Source organism: Tetrao urogallus, assembly GCF_951394365.1.
Source record: "Tetrao urogallus genome assembly, chromosome: 1".
In the NCBI taxonomy this organism is placed as follows: domain Eukaryota; kingdom Metazoa; phylum Chordata; class Aves; order Galliformes; family Phasianidae; genus Tetrao; species Tetrao urogallus.
The window spans coordinates 40,447,729-40,468,575 of record NC_136813.1 but is presented as its reverse complement, the minus strand read 5'-3'; the positions used below and the strand labels follow the sequence as shown (position 1 = coordinate 40,468,575).

The window sequence follows — 20,847 nt, the reverse complement described above, 5'->3', positions numbered from 1 at the left end:
ACTACATCAACAACCTTTCCCTCATCTACCAGTCTGGTCACCCAGTCATAGAAGGAGATGAGGTTGCTCAAGCACAACCTGCCTTTCATGAACCCGTGCTGGCTGGGCCTGATCCCCTGGACACCACTCATGTGCCATGTGATCTCACCCAAGATGATTTGCTCATAACTTTCCCTGGTACCGAGGTGAGGCTGACAGGCCTATAGTTCCCTGGATCCTCCTTCTGGCCCTTCTTGTAGATGGGAGTCACATTGGCAAGCCTCCAATCCTCAGGGACCTCTCCAGATAACCAGAGCGTTGATAGATGGCGAGAGCGGCTCAGCAATCACCCCCGCCAGCTCCCTCAGCACCCGAGGGTGCAGCCCATCCGGTCCCATGGACTTGTGACTGTCCAGATGCAGGAGGAGCTCTCTGACTGTCTCCACCGGAATTGCTGGGGGCATATTCTGAGCAGCGTCCCAGACTTCCAGATCAGGGCATAAAAAGCTGAGAGGATAACTGATCTGGTTATTAAAGGCAGATGTAAAGAAGGCGTTGAGGACCTCAGCCTTCTCCTTATCCTCAGTGGCCACATTCCCTGCTGCATCAAGTATAGGATGGGAATTATCTTTGGTTCTTCTTCTGCTGTTGATACATTTATGAAAGGATTTTTTATTATCTTTTACTGCAGTGGCCAACCTGAGTTCAAGTTGGGCTTTTGCCTTCCTAACTTTCCCCCTGCATGCCTTAGCAACCTGCCTGTAATCTCCCCAAGTAGCCTGTCCCTTCTTCCAGAGGACGTAGACTCTCTTTTTTTCCCTGAGTCTCAACAGTAGTTCCCTGCTCACCCACAGCAGTCGTCTTCCCCTACGGCTTGCCTTATGGCACTCAGGGACAACCTGTTCTTGTGCCTCATAACATGATGGGCCCATAATTCTCACCAGTGAGATGAGAAGCTTGGCATTCTCCAGTCCAAGTCAATTTGGACGGCTTAGAACACTGTGGGATGGTTCGTATAGCCAGCCGAGATTTAGACCTTTATAGATAATAGTTATTGACCTCTCTGTAGGCTCTTCAAGATGATTGGCACATATAATACTTAACTACTATCCAAGTTGCAGAATTACAGTACAAGTTTTGCAGTTCAGGTATAAACCTTTGTCTTAGAGTGTATGGCTACTGCTGATGCCCAAAGTGTAAAGGATTATTTGCTAACCTATTCTAAAAGGTTTGCTTTGTGTGGATAGGATGTTACCTGCCTTGATAATTATATATAGCCACAGCAGTGTTAACATTGATCTTCTCAATTAATTAGAAGTTGCTCAGAACTACTCCTTGAATCAGCAAAGTGATTTTTTTATTTAGTTAGTTTTGGTGTAGTCAGGTTAATACCTAATTAACTGTTTTAGAATAACAAATATAATCTACTGAATCAGTGAATAGGCTTTCAGGTTGGAAACAAATTTCTCTCCCTACCTTTTCTCAGACAAATGGCTGCTCAGAAAGTGTAGTCATTATTTAAAACAAAACAAAATAAAAGAAAGTCTGAATTATAGTGCAGAGACTGTTTTAAACTCGAGGATAAATGATGATAGTCAGACATGCGCAATTTGCTCTTAATAGTGGACAATTTATTATTGTTCCTGGCACCAAACAGGAGCTATAATTACTGTGCTTTTTTTCTATAATTCTTGAAATGCAGAATTTATCAGTGTCTTCAGATGATGTGAAGTATACCACCACATACATAATGTGCACACGTGCGCACAGGGAGTTCAACAGTTTAATGACTGTTTATGAGGGTTGATAGTGATAGGACAAGGGGGAATGGTACTAAACTGAGACAGAGGAGATTTAAGTCCAATATTAGGAGGAATTTTTTTACACATTGTGGCACAGTAGAACAAGTTGCCCAGGGAGGCTGTGGATGCCCCATCCCTGGAGGCATTCAGGGCCAGGTTGGATGTGGCTCTGGGCAGCCTGGTCTGGTGGTTGGTGACCCTGCACATAGCAGGGGGTTGAAACTAGATGATCTTTGTGGTCCTTTTCAACCCAGGCTGTTCTGTGATTATATGAAAAGATTGAGGGAGACCCTGTGATTGCTTTGTGCCAGAGTGTCCCCAGCAGTAACACAACTTTGGTTCTTTCCATCACAAAACATGAGTTAGGTACCTGACATACATTCTTCTATCCTTCTTTAATCCATTTTTAATTATTTAAGCCTTATGAGGAGTGATTTTAAGAAAAGCCATATTTCCCTTAATGATCTGTGTTACTCATATGTATAACCCAGTGGCTTGGCATGAACTTTCAACGTGGAAAGCACTGTTGTTAATCTGTGTTGATTGATGGACTTGCTGTTTAGATTTGTGTCCTGCATCATTCAGTCTGATAACACTGCTGGTGAAAACCACTACTGTTGTGATTTTAGTGGTTAAAATAATTTAATATGTTTATTGAGTTTCAGCATCCAGAATGATGATGTTGGCAGTCTTGTCACAATATTAATGTTGGTGGTCCAGGTCTCTTCAGAAGGATGCGGTACACATTTCAGTGCATATAACACTCTATGCCTCTGTAAAAATCATTGCTTTAAAATATGAGCAGCTTAACCCATCCAGTTCTGGTGGCACAAAGTAAATCTAATAGAAACATTTTACTCTACGCAAGACATAGCTGTTGTAAGTAGGAAATCATTTCCACTGTTTTACACAGTGTAACTGAGCTACGTGTTGGTAATAAATATGTGATTTACACGGGCACAATTTTGCATTATGTTCTAATAGGAAGCGTTAAATATATTAGTATGACTCAGGGCTTGACACTCAATAATGACTACGTATGATGGCAAACAACCAATTATCTCAGTGCATTATTTATTTCTTGAAAGCCTTGACACGGGTAAGGTCACTATACATTTTTAATGGGAATGAGATGCTAGGTTATAAAAAGATAATTCAAATAGCAATACTTTGTTAGATCTTCCTGCTGTGCGATGTATAATCAGGTGCACTGACTTAAAGAACACTAATGAGGATTTAAAGACACAGCAGGGGCACATTTAATAGTCACACACAATTCCATCAAACACATTTACATAGAGCACCTCTGTTGCAAGCTAGTGTTGAATAGCTATAGTAGAGGTGTATGTGTTATTGTATAGCATGGTGTACTTTGTGAAAATAACAGTTAGTCAACATTCTGGTTCATGCACTGGGCAGCCTGGTCTAGTATTAAATGTAGAGGTTGGTGGTCCTGCCTGTGGCAGGAGGTTGGAGCTTGATGATCCTTGAGGTCCCTTCCAGCCCAAGCCATTCTATGATTCTGTGATTGAAGAAAACAAAGGAAGTGGGCTCTGGAGGTATCATTTGAAGTCCATGCCAAGCTTTGGTGATGGCCTCATTTGCCTCTGCAGTGAATCATGGGGAGTGAAGTGCTGCAAAACAACATTGATATATGTTAGACAGTGGCCCACCTGGTTTGAGGTCCTTTTCTTGATAGTGACTTGGACCACGTACTACCAGAAAAATGGAAATTCTGTCTTGAGTATGGGAACTGGAAACCCATATTTTAGAGCTGCAAAAAATCTAGGGCACAAATACATTTGTAGCCAGAATTTGCATATTTATTTTTGTGCTTAATGTGTCTTGGAAAAACAAGTTTGTAGAAGAAAAATCGAATTTTTTTTTAATCCCTTTGCAGGTGATAAGACAAGTGGACTTCTAATGGCTGAATTACAGTTCACAGGATCAGATACAGTGTCACAGGAGGGAGAAGCATGGATAGGCTGCAAAGAATGAACACTAATATCGTGCAGGCGTGCAGGGGCAGGACCAGGAAAGCCAAAGCTCAGCGTGAGTTCAGGCTTGAAGGGAGTGTCAGAAACAATAAGAGCTATAGGACGGTTGACCTTCCTTCAGTCCACAGAGAAAATCATGGAGCCAGTCCTCTGGGACCACGCTTCTGGGCACCATGAATGAAGAGATGACTGGAAATAGTCAGCATGGAATCACCCGAGGGTGATGCATGCCTGAGCTGCTGTCTTGGTTTCTGTGATATAAAGTGACTGGAACAGTGGGCAAGGGGAGTGAGAACTGTTCATCTCAACTTCTGCAAGGCTTCCAGCTGTCTGCAGCAATATTCTTGTATGCAAGTTACAGTAAGTGCAGCAGGGATGGGACACAGTCAGATGTGCAAAGCCTTGATAAAAAAATCTAAATTCTGAGCTGGATGTATCAGCTCAGAGGGCTGTGGTCAGTTGGTTGCATCCCAGCTGGAAGGCATGGACTGCAGGGGAAAGGGAATGGTAGAAGGAGGAAGGTTCAGACTATGAGGAAACATTATTTTCTGTCAGTGGTGCAGCTTGTCCAGAGGGTTTGATCCATGTCCATCCTTGCAAGTTTTGAGGCCTGACTGGGCATAACCCTGAGCGACCTGGTCAGAGCTCCCAGCTGCCCCTGCTTAAGGCCAGAGGTTGGACTGGAGACCTCCTGAGGCAGCAGACTCACCCTTCAATCCTGTCAAAGAAAACATTAGCTGTAGCATTTGCATCTCCTTGAATTTTTACAGGGTATCAGAAAGTTTCGTGCTAACTGATGTGTTAGAAGTTATGCGTCTGTTTTTCCCCTAGAGACGCACGTTTATTTATTTTATGTACTTCAACAAATTTGGTATCTCTGAATTTTAAGGGTGCTATAATCAAAGTGCAAACATCTGTTATTGTGGGGCTTTATATGCTAGCTGAGTATCTCTTTTTCTGATTTTATATTTTTTCTGTCATTTTCATGGCTATATCGGAAGTTACTTAAAATGTTCTTTAATCTTAATGTTAGGCAGATATTTTAATTATTGGCATAACTGTTCATATGCAGTACACTTGCCATCAAATGTGTTTGAGGAATTGCAACTTCACTTAGAATCTGAGAAATTCATGCTGTTGACATTTGAAACTCGTTAATTAGAAATTCTTAACACTTAATTAGAATTGCCTTTGAAGTGGACCCTAATTCCACCATAATTTATTACTTGTGGAGTTAAATGTGACCGTTTTCTATTATGCATAAGCATTTTGGTCACCCTGCCTTGGGTAAGAAGATACATTGTGAGCAATTGAATACCCTTAATATTGACTGTGTAGGAATTGATGTGAGCAGTTTGCAGGTGATGCATTATTTCAGGCATTTTTTTGCCTTGTATTTGGTAGATACTTAAAAATTCTCATTCTTAAGTTGAGCTCCTTTATAATTCATTTGCTAAGAAGTCAGCGTTTGCCTTTTAAAAAAAAAACAAACACACTAATGAGTGCTACTTGCCAGCTTCAATATTAACATGTTCTCAGGAGTTCATGCTGAAGCCTGTGGGGAGTGTGAAGGCCTCAAACTGATGTTAAGTAGGATAGAGATGAGGTTGTGACAGAATGTTCAACATTTGCAGTTTGGGAGTTACATCACAGTGTATATCTTTCCTTTTGAAGCATCAGAATAAGCAGATTGTTTGCTCCACAGCAAGAAGCATCTACAGCTCTTAGTATGCTTCCATACACGTGCACTCTGCAAAAGAGAAAGTTGATAAAATAACGTTTTGCTTCTGGCAAACACTCTGACTTTTTCTCCTGAGCATACAATCATTCAGCTTAATTTTATTACTTTTGTGTTATTTTGGTATGTACATGAATCAAGTGGTATTTATACACAGATTTGCAAATAGCAGCAGCAGAAAAAGTCTGTGCTCTCTTGTTGCTGCTGCTCTGGTGGAGCTGCTGGGGCGAGGGCTGTGGTTACAGCTCTTCCTAACAGGTGGGATGAGGCCACTGACAGTATTTTTGGTTTCATTACTTGCTGCCTATCATCTCTACAGCTCTGTACTTGAACTGTGGCAGATGGTTTCTGAGGTCCCGTGAGAGCCAGCTATGCTGCTTGCAGGTATGTCCTACAGTTTTTGGTCTTAAGGAGTACAGCTGCATTCAGGCGTCTTCTCTTTGTAAGCCTATAGTAAATATGCTTTATCTTCTGTCTCTCTACTGGGCAGTGCAACAAGCTGAGCTGGAAAATAGCGTCTGACTTCTGGGAGCAAAGGCTGTCATATACTGTTTTTGCTTTAATAAAAAAAGGGCTGAATCTAAATTGAGGCTGAATGTATACAAGTCTATGGCGCTGGATGGCATGCTCCCCAGGGTTCTGAAGGAGCTGGCTGAGGTGGTTGCTGAGCTGCTCTCCATCATATTTGAAAAACAGTGATAGTCAGGTGAAGTCCCTGGTGATTGGAAAAAAGGAAACATCACTCCTATATTCAGGAAAGGGAGAAAGGAAGATCTGGGGAGCTACAGGGTGGTGAGCCGCATCTCTGTGCCTGGGAAGACCATGGAGCAGATCCTCCTGGAAGAGATATTAAGGCACGTGAGAAATGTGGAGGTGATCTGAGACAGCCAGCATGGCTTCACCAAGGACAGATCATGCCTGACCAATCTGGTGGCTTTCTGTGATGGAGTGACAGCATCAGAGGGCAAAGGAAGGGCAACCAATGTCATCTACCTGGACATCTGCAAGGCCTTTGACATGATCTCACACCACATCCTTATCTCTAAATTGGAGATAAATGGATTTTAAGAGTGGGCTATTTGGTGGATAAAGAATGATAGGAAGAGGGTGGTGAGGCACTGGCACAGACTGCCCAGAGAAGCTATGGATGCACCATCTCTGGAAGCATTCAGGGCCTGGCTGGACGGGTACCTGAGCATGCAGATCTGGTGGGTGGCAGCCCTGTCCATGGCACGGGGGTTGAAAAATAGATAATCTTTAATGTCCCCTCCAACCTAAGCCATGCTGTGAAAAAAAATGTTTCTAAAAACTGCCTATAAATAAAGGAAAATCTGAAATTCAAGTAAGACCTGCTTAATTCAGTTTTCTAGAGTTTAGTGGTTACATTTTTAACCCAAAGTGTGAAGGCTGACTTCTTGGTATACTTTTATTTCTGCTTATATGTTGTAGCTCTCAGATAAATTAGAAACACTGCCTTTGGCTTAGAGTAATATCAAGTCAAAACATTTTTAGGGCCCAGCTGCTAGAAGGGAACTAGGTGTACTTAAGGACTACATTACCTTATATTACTCTTGTTAAAAGGATGTAGTTTGTAATGTCTGTGATTAATAACATGTCAGCTTTCGTCACTGACAATCAATTTGTAATTATTCTCTGTCCTAGGGGAAGGAATGTGATATATGCAGGAGCAACAGTTTTCTCCCCAGACTGAAGGACATAATCCACCAGCCAGTTGTGCTCCAGCAGGGCATACAGTATTGCTTGTAGGTCATTTATTTCCCTGGAAAACTGGATTGGCAAAGGGCAGTGTGATGTAAGGAGGAAGTACTGATGTCCAGGCCTCCAAACCCACTTCTGTGGCTGTTTTACCTCCCCTCTGGATCTTTGTTGTGGCAGAGATGAGGATCTGTGGTCCTTTCAGGCTTCTGCAGGCACAGCCAGGCACATCCCACAGGCTGCAATGGGGAACAACATTCAACCATTTGACCTCTCATCCAGGATCTCAGACAGAAATGCTGGACTAAACCATGGCTGCTGTTACATGCTAAATGCTCTCTTTATTTTCCAGTGTGCAGTGCCCGTTGTATCTGTCTTCATAGCAGCAGACTGCACATTGGTAGGTGGGTAGAAAAGTATGCCAGTGGCTCCCTACAGTTCAAGCAGCTCATTCTGCTACCAGAGCAGCAGGTGGAATTCAGAGTAGAATTCTAGTCATTGTGTGTTTCCAGGTAGGCTCCTGGGCGATTCTATTTAATACTTATTTGGCCGTCAATTACTAGAAAGCCACAATTTGTGCAATTAAAAGGTACGGGAAAATTTGTGTCAGGTGGTCAAACTATTCCCCTGACACAGTTGATGTCATATACTCCTTCTGGCACCAGGAGAAGTTAATTAAAAGCCTGTTGTGACTTGAGACTTATTTTTGATTTTACAAACTTTGATTTTAGTTTTCAGTAAAGGCAAAAGATAAAGAGACTTCTTAAATAGAAACCTGAGTTCATACAAACTGCGGTGACATGCAGGAACAGGTTGCCCAAGGAGGTTGTGGATGCCCCATCCCTGGCCCATTCGAGACCAAGTTGGACGTGGCTCTGGGCAGCCTGGTCTGGTGGTTGGTGACCCTGCACATAGCAGGGGGGCTGAAACTAAATGATCTTCGAGGTCCTTTTCAACCCAGGCCATTCTATGATTCTATGTTTATGTTTTATGCAATCTTTTTTCTCAAGTTGAATAATGAAGCAACAGCCCAACTAATAGTAAGGGTAACCTTTAAGTAATGTTTATTTTGTAAATTGGATCAATATTGTTTTTGCAGGACTGTGAAAAATCTTCCACATTATCTTGACCTATTTTATTTTTCCTATTTGTTCTTAATTTTAAGCGTCATATTCTTCAAACTATTCTCGAGACTCGAGGGCAATTGATATAAGAGCACAAAACTACGTTGGAGATTGAGTAGTAGTTTTTCAAAACCACTTCACTTGTAACTGTGGTCAAGGAAGAGTGGCAGTCTAGCTCAATTACTATCTTTTTGGTGAAAAGCTGTTCGTTTCTAATTCTTAGTACCCTTTACTAATTGTCTGTGCTTGAAAGAAATATCAAAATTTCTTATTGCTCTGTATCATGAGGTATTACAAAAAGATCTTTTTAGCTTTTAATAGTTCCTGTATAAAGGTAAATGCATTGCATGTTTCTTTGAAACATGTCATTTTTAAAATACATTTCAGTTCTGAATAGATGGCTCATTTTTGTCACTTTGTATGTGTGTGTGTGTGTTTGTGCAAGGCTTCTAAGTGTAAAAAAAAAAAAAACCTGCAATATTCATTTGGTGTTCAAAAAATCTTATCCAGTTGTTCTGTGAATATTGTGCTGGGAGGAAATCGAAGTGGTTATTCCTGGTATATAGTGAAAGGTATGGCTCTGATATAATTAATGTTACTTGTAACGTAGTGTCAGAATTATTGTGTTGGTTTCAGGTGGACAGCCTGAACAGCAAAGTGGTGTTTGGGCTGTTGCTGAGCGATGGATGCACAGCCAGAGCCAGGCCAGCCACTCAGCAGGGAGCAGCTCCCGCCATGATGGCACGGGTTGGAGCCAGGACAGGTGGCCTGGATTGGCCAAGGTTATCCCGTACTACGTGACATCGTGCAGAAGGCCATAAGGCTGTGTGTAGTTGACTGGGGCAGGCCAGTGCTCAGTAGTTGGCTGGGAGTCCACTGGAGATGTCATGCTGCTGGTGAACAGTTGTATTGTTGCTGTGTGTCAGTCAGTGGGTGGCGCGTAACTGTGTTGCGCATAAATACATATAGTCATCATTGCTTTTTTTGTTCCTGTTTTCCTTTTCTGTCATAGTAAATGGTTTTTTTATCTATTTTCTATCCAGTCCTTTCCCTCATCCCGCCTGGGAAGGAGTGAGTGAACAGCTGCACGGTGCTGAGCTGCTGCCAGGTTAAACCACAAGAGTCCTTTTGGCACCCAGTGGGGCTCAAAAGATTGAGATAACAGCAAATCTGACCAGAGTGTGTTAAAATTGTTCTAAGTGTGATAGTTGCTGGTCACAATATTATTTTTATTTTCTGAGGTCTTCCAGAGTTGGTTTTTTTTTTCATTAAACCTTATCATTTAGTACCTTACTTGTTGGTTGTCTATTGTGCTGTTTACCATTTCAGGATGCTGGATTAAGGTTGTCATTTTTCTGTATGGTGTAACACCAGCCAAGAAACTAGTGTGGTATTTGATACTGCAGTCATCTTCTTACTTTGAGAACCTTATCTTGGAGATTATTAATGATTACACTCTGTCAACGGTTTATGGGCTGGTTCGGCCCAGTTCTGTGACTAGAGGGATGGAGGGATTTCACAAAATCCATGCCTCTGGAAAAAGGGAACAGGGGACCCCAAAATAATTAAAAACAGTGGCAACGATCTGAGGAGAAACAAACTAACTTACTAAATATATAATATCGGAATGCGAGATAACACACTATAATACAGTATAATTAGAATTAAAGCTAATAAATCAAATATAATGAGAGAGAGTATGTCTGAAAGGTAGAGAGGCCTCACCATAACACTGAGGTGAGGTGCACAGCCCAGTTGAGCAGCAGGGAGGAGAGCCTGACGAAGAAGAGCACATCAGGTGACCTTGCCAGGAGTTGTATCTCCTCTGTGACTGCAAAGCCCCCTGGGGAATGTAGTTCTTCTTCTCTTACGGACAGGTGCCCGGAACTGGAGCATTGACAGTTTAACTCCCAGTGCACTGCATGATGTTATGATGTGGAATACTGATAACCAGGAATCATAAAACCATGACAGTGTGTAATCACTGGATGCCATGTAGATATGTGTGTGTGATATGTACCTCTTCTGTAGCCTTACAGCCTCCTCTGGCATGATGTAATGTTTGGGATTTTATGAACTACATTTGGGTTCACCCCCAGCTCTTTATAAGGCTAGCAGGGTTAGCCGTAGTTAATTATTCTTTACAGTCTCATGCTGAGCTGATGTCCTGGGGTATTCACAGAAGTCCTTTGCTGTTCTATTTAAAATTGTCCCTTAAATTAGGTGTAAAACAGAGCACTTATGTCCATGTTGTTCACATAGGCTTCTGCAAACTCTAAGTTCTGTTCTCACTTAAGGAAATTAACTTTGAATTGGAATGGAATGAGATAAACCACACCCGGTTTCACTTGAAAATAGTATGAAAATTTAATGTTCAACCATTTATTATTTTTTTTTTCCTTTTCCTTGAAGCATCAATAAATGCAAATGATCCTTTTCTTTTCTGGTGCATTTGACATGAAATTCAAGTTCAGAGTAAAATGCAGAACTACCAGAGTTTCTGCTTTCATTCTAAGCATTTCACACGGCAATATACATAATTACATATGATGAAGATCCTATGGCAAGACATGGACTGTTAACCCCGATTCCCTGGCAGAATTCCCAGTTGAGTGATTATCTTCTAGCCACATAAATTTTCTTTTATTTTCTATTGGATGGTTGCTTCCTTCGCTTATTGGAATGAACTGCTAGGATACGTACTGTGGCAATGTTAACTTGTGTGCCTTACCCTAAAAAAAACATCATTTCTACAAGTAACATGTCATTGTGTTGGTGTATAAATTACTTTTTTGGAAATGAAGGTCTTAAGCAAGCATAGGAGATTAAGTTAAAAGGCAGTTTCATGCTTTCTTCCTCTGAGAATTCAAGAAGGTTTCTCCTTCTCTCCTTAGAGGTGGTAGTGGTGTTTGAGAAGAGATTATGATCTTTCATTCTTCTAGTTTCCCTTGAACCAGAGAAAAAGAAGCATTTCAAACTTTCAAAATCATATTGTTATATCATTCAAATGTTCAGTTATATTTTCAAAAGCTTTACCTTGCATGGATCACTTCAGATATTTTGTCCTGAGTTGTCTATTGCTTTATTGCTTTGATTGATGGATACTGTATTTTCAGTATAGTAATGTAAGTAATGAGAATAGTGTGAATTCAGGTATTCATTTTCAGAAAAAAACAGCAGTCATCTTATTGCCAGAGTGTAGAAGTGATGTGGGCTGTTTTGTAGTTCTGTAATACATTTAAGTTGTCTGTCATTAAAAAAAAAAAAAAAAAAGAAACAATTTGGGAGTCCTGCAAAAATGACTCAAAGTTTGAGAAACATGATGAATTCTGAAATTCCTGTGTGTGCAGAAAACTTGTGTGAAAACGACTCAAAGATGAAGAAGCAAGACAAATTATCCATCATAGCTTTGAGATAGGAAGACGTCTTCTGCTCTTAGCTCTTTGAGCATGCTCTCATTAAGACTGAAACTTGTTTATTGTAAATCTAAAGCTGTGTTTGGAAATGTTCTTCCACTGACTGATGCTGCATTTCTCAAAAATAGTGGTTTCTTATTAGATGTCTTCTCAGAAAAGGAGCATGTAAACCTTATAATGTATTTGATTCCTGTGACAGTTACTGTAATGGTAGTCATTGTGCTGTAATAACTGTAATTGCACATACTTGGTGTTTTATGTTCATTTTTCAAGACAGTAAATGTCCAAACCTGATCAGTGAAAGGCTGAGATTGATAGCAGTGAGAAACAGAGGTTTTTTCTTTTAGGGTCAGTTAGTTTATTGATCCAAGATAGCAGATGTTTCCATAAAGTCATGCAGAGCTAGGCTTGGTGAGCACTGCGCTCTGGCAGCTCGAAAGGCGAATGGGATCCTGGGCTCCATCAGGAGAGGGGTGGTCAGCAGGGACAGGGAGGTGATTGTCCCTCTCTACTCGGCTCTTGTGAGGCCCCATCTGGAGTACTGTGTCCAGGTGTGGAGCCCCCAGTACAAGAAAGACATGGAGATTTTGGAAAGGGTCCAGAGGAGGGCGAGTAAGATGATCAGGGGGCTGGAGCACCTCCCCTATGAGGACAGGCTGAGGGAGTTGGGCTTGTTCAGCCTGGAGAAGAGAAGGCTGCGGGGCGACCTCATTGCAGCCTATCAATACCTGAAGGGAACCTACACCCAGGAGGGGAGTAAACTCTTCAAAAGGGCTGACAATAGCAGGACTAGGGGAAATGGATCCAAGTTGAAGGAGGGAAGATTTAGGTTGGATGTTAGGGGGAAGTTCTTTACAAGGAGAGTGATTAGGCCCTGGAACAGGCTGCCCAGGGAGGTTGTGGATGCCCCGTCCTTGGACGAGTTCAAGGCCAGGTTGGACGGGGTCCTGGGCAACCTGATCTAAATGTGTATGTTTGGTGGCCCTGCTAGGCAGGGGGGTTGGAACTACATGATCCTTGAGGTCCCTTCCAACCCGGGTGATTCTGTGATTCTGTGATTCTGTGATATGCCTACTTTAGACTATGCATCTGCTGTGTTGTGCCTGGGTGGGTGAGTGGGGTCCAGCAGGTGGGCAGGGCTAGGAGGTGGGATGGTGTGCATCAGAGGCTGGCACAAGAGTTCGTATCACCTTCACATGTGACAGGGCTGCAATTTAGCTGCCACAGTAGGGTTTAGTGAACCAAGAGGGAAGTGTGGTGTGAAAAACGTTTTGACTTAATGCATCATATCGGCAATCCTGGTTGGTGGGTCTCCTGAGTGTAATTATCATGGGGCACTGGAGCAGCCTGGCCTCGCTCAGGTGTGAATGCTCCATCTGGCCCAGCTGACCAAGGGGTTCCAAGGGGAGCTGAATTCACCTCACCACCCGTCTCACTTGAGTCTGTTCTCCTTAGATGGCTGCCCACCATACACAAGCCTCAGCAATTATATTGTATTTGCAGAATGGCTTTAAGCATACTGTAGAGCAAAGCCTTGTTGCAGCAGGAGAGCGGAGTTAGGAGAGATCAGCTCTCTGAGTGAATGCTGGGCTAAATATTTCATCTGTGTGTGTAAAGCACGGATTAGATCTGCTCAGGTCTGCCCGGATATGTCACACAATGTCTTTTCAGCTACAAATGCAGAAGGATCAAATAGTTTGTAAAGAATCTACTCCTGAGATTGTTGCTACTCTTGAATTATGAATGACCCAAAAGCCAGCACTGTTCACTGTATTCATTCTTCAGACCTACGCTCAAAAGGCATAGCATTGCTTTTAAGAAATACGATTTCAGACAACAAAAGGGAAACAGGTGCTGGGAAAAATTGGTTAAATGTGAATGTGTTAAATGGTACATGAACCAGTCAGGTTTTCATGATTTATCAGTTTTAAACTTCAAAGGCTCTGGTTAGCTTGCATTTTTAGAGCTAATGAGTTTATCACAGCCAGTGGGAAAAAATGGTTCAAGTATATCAGCTATAAATTGGTACAAAGCACTAAAAGGGACATTAGCCTCTAATCAGATTCTAACAGTTCATTAAACATGCCTTTCCTCGATTGTGCTTTGTCTTCCCCCCTCCTCCTGCTTGTGCCTTCTGCAGCAAGCAGCCACGTCCCTTTTTTCATTTGGGTAAGACCTCCTCGGGGACACAAAGCAATATCTGCTCATCCTTCTTTGTCAACAAGCTAAACAACCTAAGGGATGCTTTATTATGGTATATTCCTGATCTTTCTGTAAAACTCAACTGTGCTGCTTATAAATCAAGAATGTAGGGGGACTTCCCTGCTTGCAGAACAGGTGCTGGGAGAGCCCAGAATGCCAGCCTGGCTCCTGCTGCTGCTCCACCCCAAAGCACATCCAAGTCACTGAGGCACTGTAATGCCCAAAGGCATGAGATTCGCTTGTGATGAGTAAACACAGTGCAGCAGCCCTTGCTGGGAAGAGGGATGTAGAGCCTGGAGTGATTTCCAAGAGCTGTTCCATGGCGTCATATTCCTCCCCTTGCTTTTCCCAACCTGCACCTCAAACACTGAATAATAATCAGTGGGTACAGAACTTACTGCTGAAAAGTAAGCATATTTCAGAAGCTTTTAGGAAGCATTACGGTTTTTCTTAAAAATTCTTCTGAAGTACTCATGATAAGGAACAGGGCAGTTAACATAGGAACTCCTTATGGATAATGGCACCACACAGTGCTGAGCAGATCTGCTGCCAGTGAAACACGTAAAAAAAGTTTTTTTTCCATTGCAGTACATTTATTGAGGTCTCTGTGGTAACAGAGTGAAAGTGAGTTTCCATTCTCAAGTACTGCTTTCCAGAGGGGGCCACAAATAAGTAAGTAGCTGTGAAAGAGTCACTTAAAAGCTTGTATATGTGTCATAGTTTCATATTTGATAAAGAGCTCTGAGGCTTTCACATTTCCATACAACTGACCAAAGTGTGTTGATTTGTCAGGTCATATTGTCATTAGAGTGATAAAATATCTTTATTCTCAGCATCTTGTCCAATCCAAAAGGCAGCTGAAGGGACTCACTTTCAGGTACCAGACTTGAACCTTGGCTGCGTTATAAAATTAACTCAGGTTGAGGTGGGATCTGAACTGAAGGCACAGGAGATTGTTCTGCATAGTTCATGAGAAAACTCAGGAAACAGTGGAATGGGGCATTCATAAATGAGGATGTCGATGCAGACAATTTCAGCTTTGCAGCTCTCACTTCTAACAGAAGTTCTCAGCGCATATTGTCCGTTACTAAAACAGAGGTCTAACATTATTATTATACGTTATTAACATGTACCTGGACATGGAACCTGGAGGTAGTGATTGATGCTTGGCTGAACATGAGCCAGCAGTGTGCCCAGGTGGCCAAGAAGGCCAATGGCATCCTGGCTTGCATTAGGAATGGTGTTGCCAGCAGGAACAGGGCAGTGATTGTCCCCTGTTCTCAGCTCTGGTGAGGCCACACCTTGAGTACTGTGTCCAGTTTTGGGCCCCTCACTGCAAGATTTTGAGGCCCTGGAGCGGGTTCAAAGAAGGGCAACAAAGCTGGTGAGGGGTCTGGAGCACAGGGCTTATGAGGAGCGGCTGAAGGAGCTGGGATTGTTCGGTCTGGAGAAGAGGAGGCTCAGGGGAGACCTTATTGCTCTCTATAACTACCTGAAGGGAGGCTGTAGTGAGCTGGGGGTCGGCTTCTTCTCTTGTGTAACTGGTGATAGGACTAGAGGGAATGGCTTCAAGCTGCGCCAGGGGAAATTTAGGTTGGACGTCGGGAAATAGAACTTTTCTGAAAGAGTGGTCAGGCACTGGAATGGGCTGCCCAGGGAGGTGGTGGAGTCACTGAACATGGAGGTGTTCAAGAAACGTCTGGATGTTGTGTTGAGGGACATGGTTTAGTGAGAACTATTGGTGATAGGTGGATGGTTGGACTGGATGATCTTGTAGGTCTTTTCCAACCTTGGTGATTCTATGATTATTATTACATGTTCATGAACTTCATTTAGAAGAAACTTACTTCTATAATAGTATAGAATTACAACTTTTGTCAAATGTTTTTCATGTCTTTTGTAATTACTCTTGTCTTTTTTTGCTCTAGGACGTCAGCGCTTTTGAAAACAGAATGTTAATGCTGGATGGGATGCCGGCAGTCAGAGTTAAAACAGAGCTGCTGGAATCTGAGCAAGGGGTAAGCAGAGGTTTCTATGTATGTGGCTTCATTTTTCAGCAAGCTGGTGACCCTAGCCAAGCTACTCTGTGGTTAGCTGGCCCTCCTGTTGTATTGCACTTTTCTCTGTTACCATTTTGGAGCTCATTTTCTTGAAAATGTGGTGATCTGATCTTATCTGCTGGGAACACAAAATTCTGTGGAAGATATGCTGAAATTATCTGGTTTAGCAAAGATATTTTCTACAGTGTAATTTTAAGACTACCAAAAAGCGTGCAGTTTGAAGAATGGAGAGAAGTAATGGATTGCAGCAAAGAAGCCAAATTCATATATCCCGTAAGGCCCACAAGTTTTTGCTATTCTACCTTCTTGCATTCTTTGCCTTAGCACGGTTGATTTGTCCTTTATAAGCTTGTCCTATTTCATTTACTATTTTTGCAAAACTGTAGAACTGCTCTTTGGGGTGGAATATATTTGTTTATCGTTGTGATAAGGGGGCTGGAAGCTTCATATGGTTAAAGTTACTGTTGTGGAGTTTGCTGAGTACTGAACTGACCCTATGAATACAATTCTGAATTTCTGCAGAGGAAACACTTGGTGTTAGAGTGGTAGATTTTAGGAAAATGGGTGACTGATGTTTTGGCTTTGTATGGCATTTTCTTATACGTGTGATAATAATTACATTAGAGACTGCAGACTGTCATGAGAAGATCTAAATTTAATGGGGATGTTTATAGATACTAACAAGATGAGGTTTTGTTCTGTCACGAAGTCTTTATTCCCTTGTGTGCATTTTATGCTGTGCTGAAGAATTCTAGCCACCTTCCCACTCTGGATTCAACGAGCAGAGAGTATAACAAAAGAAGCAGTTGTTGCCATGTGAGGATGGGCTTTTGCCTCCTTCTGTTATTTTTTTCCTTCCTGCTATTTTCTCAGTTATTTAATTGAGAACTTAAATGATATGGAAGACAAGGAATTAACTTTCAGGATGGCTTAACCTGAAAGACTTGCTAGGAGAGATCAGTTATTCAGAATGTTCTTGAGGCTTGTTTTGAGCAAAAAACCTTGACATTTAAGGGCCGTTTTGCTCATCTCTGTCTTCTCAAGAGTACCATCAGAAAACATACCAGCCCGGCATAGGCTGAGGGAACACTGAAGTTTGACTGTCTTATAAAACACGGTGATGAAAAGACAGATCCATTAGAGGTAGTTTTAAATACTTTGGATGCTTTGTATTGTGTCTTTATATGTAATACAAATCTTCATATTCTCCAGAAGGCAAATGCTATACTGTTTTGTTTTGTTTTTCATTTACAGTAAGTTCTATACGTGATAGATATAGCTGGTCCCTTCAGGAAGAATACTTCCTTCAGTAAAGTGTGATTTCATTCTGGAAGACCTACTTGGCGTCTTAGAAACTGGAAGGAAATGAGTAATTTATATAGTTTTATTAATTTCCTTACGTTTTATTTTTTTAATATAAATGTACAGACTTCTGTGTAAGCAGAAAATGATTTCATCTCTTTCTTTTCCAGTGACTGAGACTTTGGACAAAGAGCTGAGTTTGATTTGAGATTTTATGTGCTTTGATACTAATTAAGAAGTGTCTGGTCAGGATTTTCCAGCACCTTTATGACTCTTCATTAGGGAATAATCAATAAATACAAAATGAATTCTCCAGTTTGCTAACTGAGGAACTGGCCATTAGGATGGCAATTTTCCAGGAAACAGCTCAAACTCTAAAGAGGAAAATGGTTGAAACAGATGTTTAGCGTGTGCTTCAGAGACTGTTTTGAATATGTAGATGTTTGTAGACATAACAGGAACAAGTGTTTGAAGGCTGGGATTATCAAAGACGCGTGCTGTGAAACTGTTTGGGAAGGTGAATATCATAACTGGGAAGAGTGGGGTGGGATCTGAAGTGTGATCTGTGCAGTGTGAATTTGAAATAGCTCCTCTTGTGTTGTTTCAGTGTCTGAAGTCCATGTAGTTGCACCTCATTGCAGTGTGGTGGAGTGCAGGGAGGCATTTCTACTTTGAAAACTTGGCAAATCGGGATAGCATTTTTGAATCGTTTTTAAAGGTAGAAGCCAAAGCTTCATCATCTTGGATGCAAACTGCTCTAAAACCTCTCTAGGAAGACAACTGGCTTTTTGCTGTTACTGCTTGGTTATCTCATTATTGGTTATAGGTTGAAATTAACATTAAATTAATTGCGGGTTCCAAGGATGTGTGACTGTTTCTTATCTGCCATACTGAAAACTTCCTTGCAGGGTTTATGAATCCATCAGCCAGAAAAGGTGTTTTTGTATTTGTTACGCCTTGGTTATCTGTCGCTTCTGGTTCTTAACCTCCACAGTGGGATTCACAGAAAGGGCATTTTTTTTTTTTTTAGATATTGGTTGGCCATGCATGCAGTGCTGTTTGAGACCCCCAGACAGTCCTCTGCTGTCCTGGCTTTTGAAATGTTTGCCTGGTGAGAGAGCAACTGGTAGAGGAGAGTTTAATTGCATACTGGGCAGCTGTTGCATGGATGCAATTGGACACATTTGGAATGATGGCAGGTGGGAACTGTGTAAAGTTCTGCTTCTGTGCCAGCGTGCCCTGTTGCATTCATGCTCCTGTGGAGTGCAGTGTATGATGCAGGTGAAGGAAAGGTGTGGGGATTTTCTCAAGTCATTCAGTGCCAGTGCTGAATTACTAGCAAAGAGCAGGAGCCAGAAGGTGCCCCTGTGTTTCTGGGTACATTTCCAAGGCCATGAGGGGAGTAAGCTAAATGCCTCCATCATTGCTTCAAGTGGGAATTGCAAGTGTAAATGTAAAGTGCCAGCTAGGCAGTTGACTTCAGGAGATGACATAACCATAGCATTTGAGGGTGCACTACTAAGTTTCAGTTTATTTTATAATTTGATGTGTGTAATGATTAAACAATATGTGTTTGATATGGGACTTAAAAGCGTGTTTTAAAAAAATCATGCTTGTCCTCAGTGTTTGTGAAGTAGTAATCTCCCAGCAGTAAAAAATACTGCTGTGTAGCAACGTAGCTGAAGCATGTAGTGGTCACTGCAGTAATGTGACAAGGTAGAAAAAAAAAGTTCAAAAAGCAGTAACGTTCCATTTCCTTTTACTCCCATTCTGGCAAAGCAGAAGCATGATAGAAGGCAAAAAAAAAAACATTCCATAAACAGACAAAAACTGGTATGAACCTGAAGTTGCTCATACTTCCTATTTGGGTCAAATCAGAGAATCACAGAATCGCAGGGGTTGGAAAGGACCTCAAGAGATCATCGAGTCCAACCCCCTGCTAAAGCAGGTGCCCTACAGTAGGTCGCACAGGCAGATGTCCATAAGGGTCTTAAATATCTCCGTAGGAGACTCCACAATTTTTCTGGGCAACCTGTTCCAGTGCACTGTCACCTTTACCATAAAGAAGTTCTTCCGCATACTAGTACAGAACTTCCTGTGTAAGTTTTAGGCCATTATTCCTTGTCCTGTCACTACACGCCACCAAGAGGAGCCTAGCCTCATCCATTTGCTACCCACCTCCCTTTAGGTATTTATAAACATTTATCAGATACCTCTCAGTCTTCTTAGGTTTAACAGACCCAGGTTATGGCTATGGTGAAGGAGGCACCACTTGTCCACATGCACTTCCATTAGAAATTTGTCTTCCATCTTCTGCTCTGGGTAACCTGGTATTCACCTGATGCTGGCCCTTGACAACATGTGGTTGTTATAGAGATTCCAGTTGTGAACCAGGACAGAGCAATTAATTAAACCTGAGACTAAGCATTTTCAGATGTGTTTGGAGTCAATCCATTGTTTTCTTTTTGGGGACCTTGATCTTTTTGCAGGGTAGGTGAAGTATGAGGTTGTTCTTTACTGTCTGTGCGTTGAACTCCAAGATCTTTGTCTTGCTATGAGATCTTTGATTTTGCTTTGTTTCATGATATGTCTGTTTCTTGCATTGTGCTAGGGTGTTCTATATCCAAACCTGAGCTGACATCTCTGCACAGCAATGTTAAGAAAGTATTCTTATACAGCAGAAGTGTTACATACATAGAGTAATTAAATTTGTATTTAAAAGGCAACACAGCAGAAGGGACACAACAGAGAAGAAAGTGTAGGCCAACTAAGATTTCAGGGTAAGCGTAGAACAAAGCTATGTGAGCTGGTTCCACGGCAGAATAGACAAGTTTCTTGTTAAGCTGTAAGAAACTGGGGAGCTAAAAACTTTATTTCAGCTGTGACTGAAGTACCAGTTCCTTCAAGCCTGTGAGTAGAGAGAGGTGGTCGTGACTCAAGGTCTACAGACTGTGTAAATGAAGTAAAGAGAAGCTTTTACTAATGCAGATTTAAGAAGCCAAACGATTGTGGGTGAATGAGATTTAGGCAACTTCATAAGAGAGAAATGCCTTATGAAGTACAGGTTACCAGGTTACTGAGCAAATTTGGAACAAAGTATTTGCAAGGAAAATGGATTTTCTCTTTGCTTTGGAAGAAGTTAAAACAGTTTTGCTTTGTTTTATCATCGCCAATTTAGAATAGTTTAATGATTTTTAGAAGGCCATTAGCATTAGCAAGAACAGATGCTTATTTTTCCCAGTGAACTACTGTCCTTAATTTTGCACAGGAGATTTAGTGCCGACTATTGTTTGAAGCTTCAAGAAGATACAGTGCTGCTTTAATGACTTCATCACAAATTAAAAAAGACATTACATAAAAGATATCACATTGCCCTTTAACAAGTCTTTGTTATTACCTCCCCTACTGTGGAACGGGAGCTGGCATTGCTAATAAATTGGTAGAATTACTTTAGAAATGTGAATTTGCTTATCATTTAATATCCTCCCATGACCTGCAGCTTTAGATCTTT

General features: G+C 41.7%; 1 protein-coding gene across 1 annotated transcript in view; it reads left to right on the top strand.

The window, feature by feature from the left end:
- The window catches only part of KLF12 (KLF transcription factor 12), a gene marked incomplete at its 3' end in the record, with an annotated part of 258,378 nt that overhangs the window by 86,814 nt on the left and 150,717 nt on the right, over positions 1-20,847 (top strand). The window contains exon 2 of the mRNA XM_079549022.1: positions 15,903-15,992. Within this exon, the coding sequence (XP_079405148.1) occupies positions 15,927-15,992 (66 nt within the window). The 5' untranslated portion in view covers positions 15,903-15,926. The remainder of the gene's footprint in view (positions 1-15,902; positions 15,993-20,847) is intronic.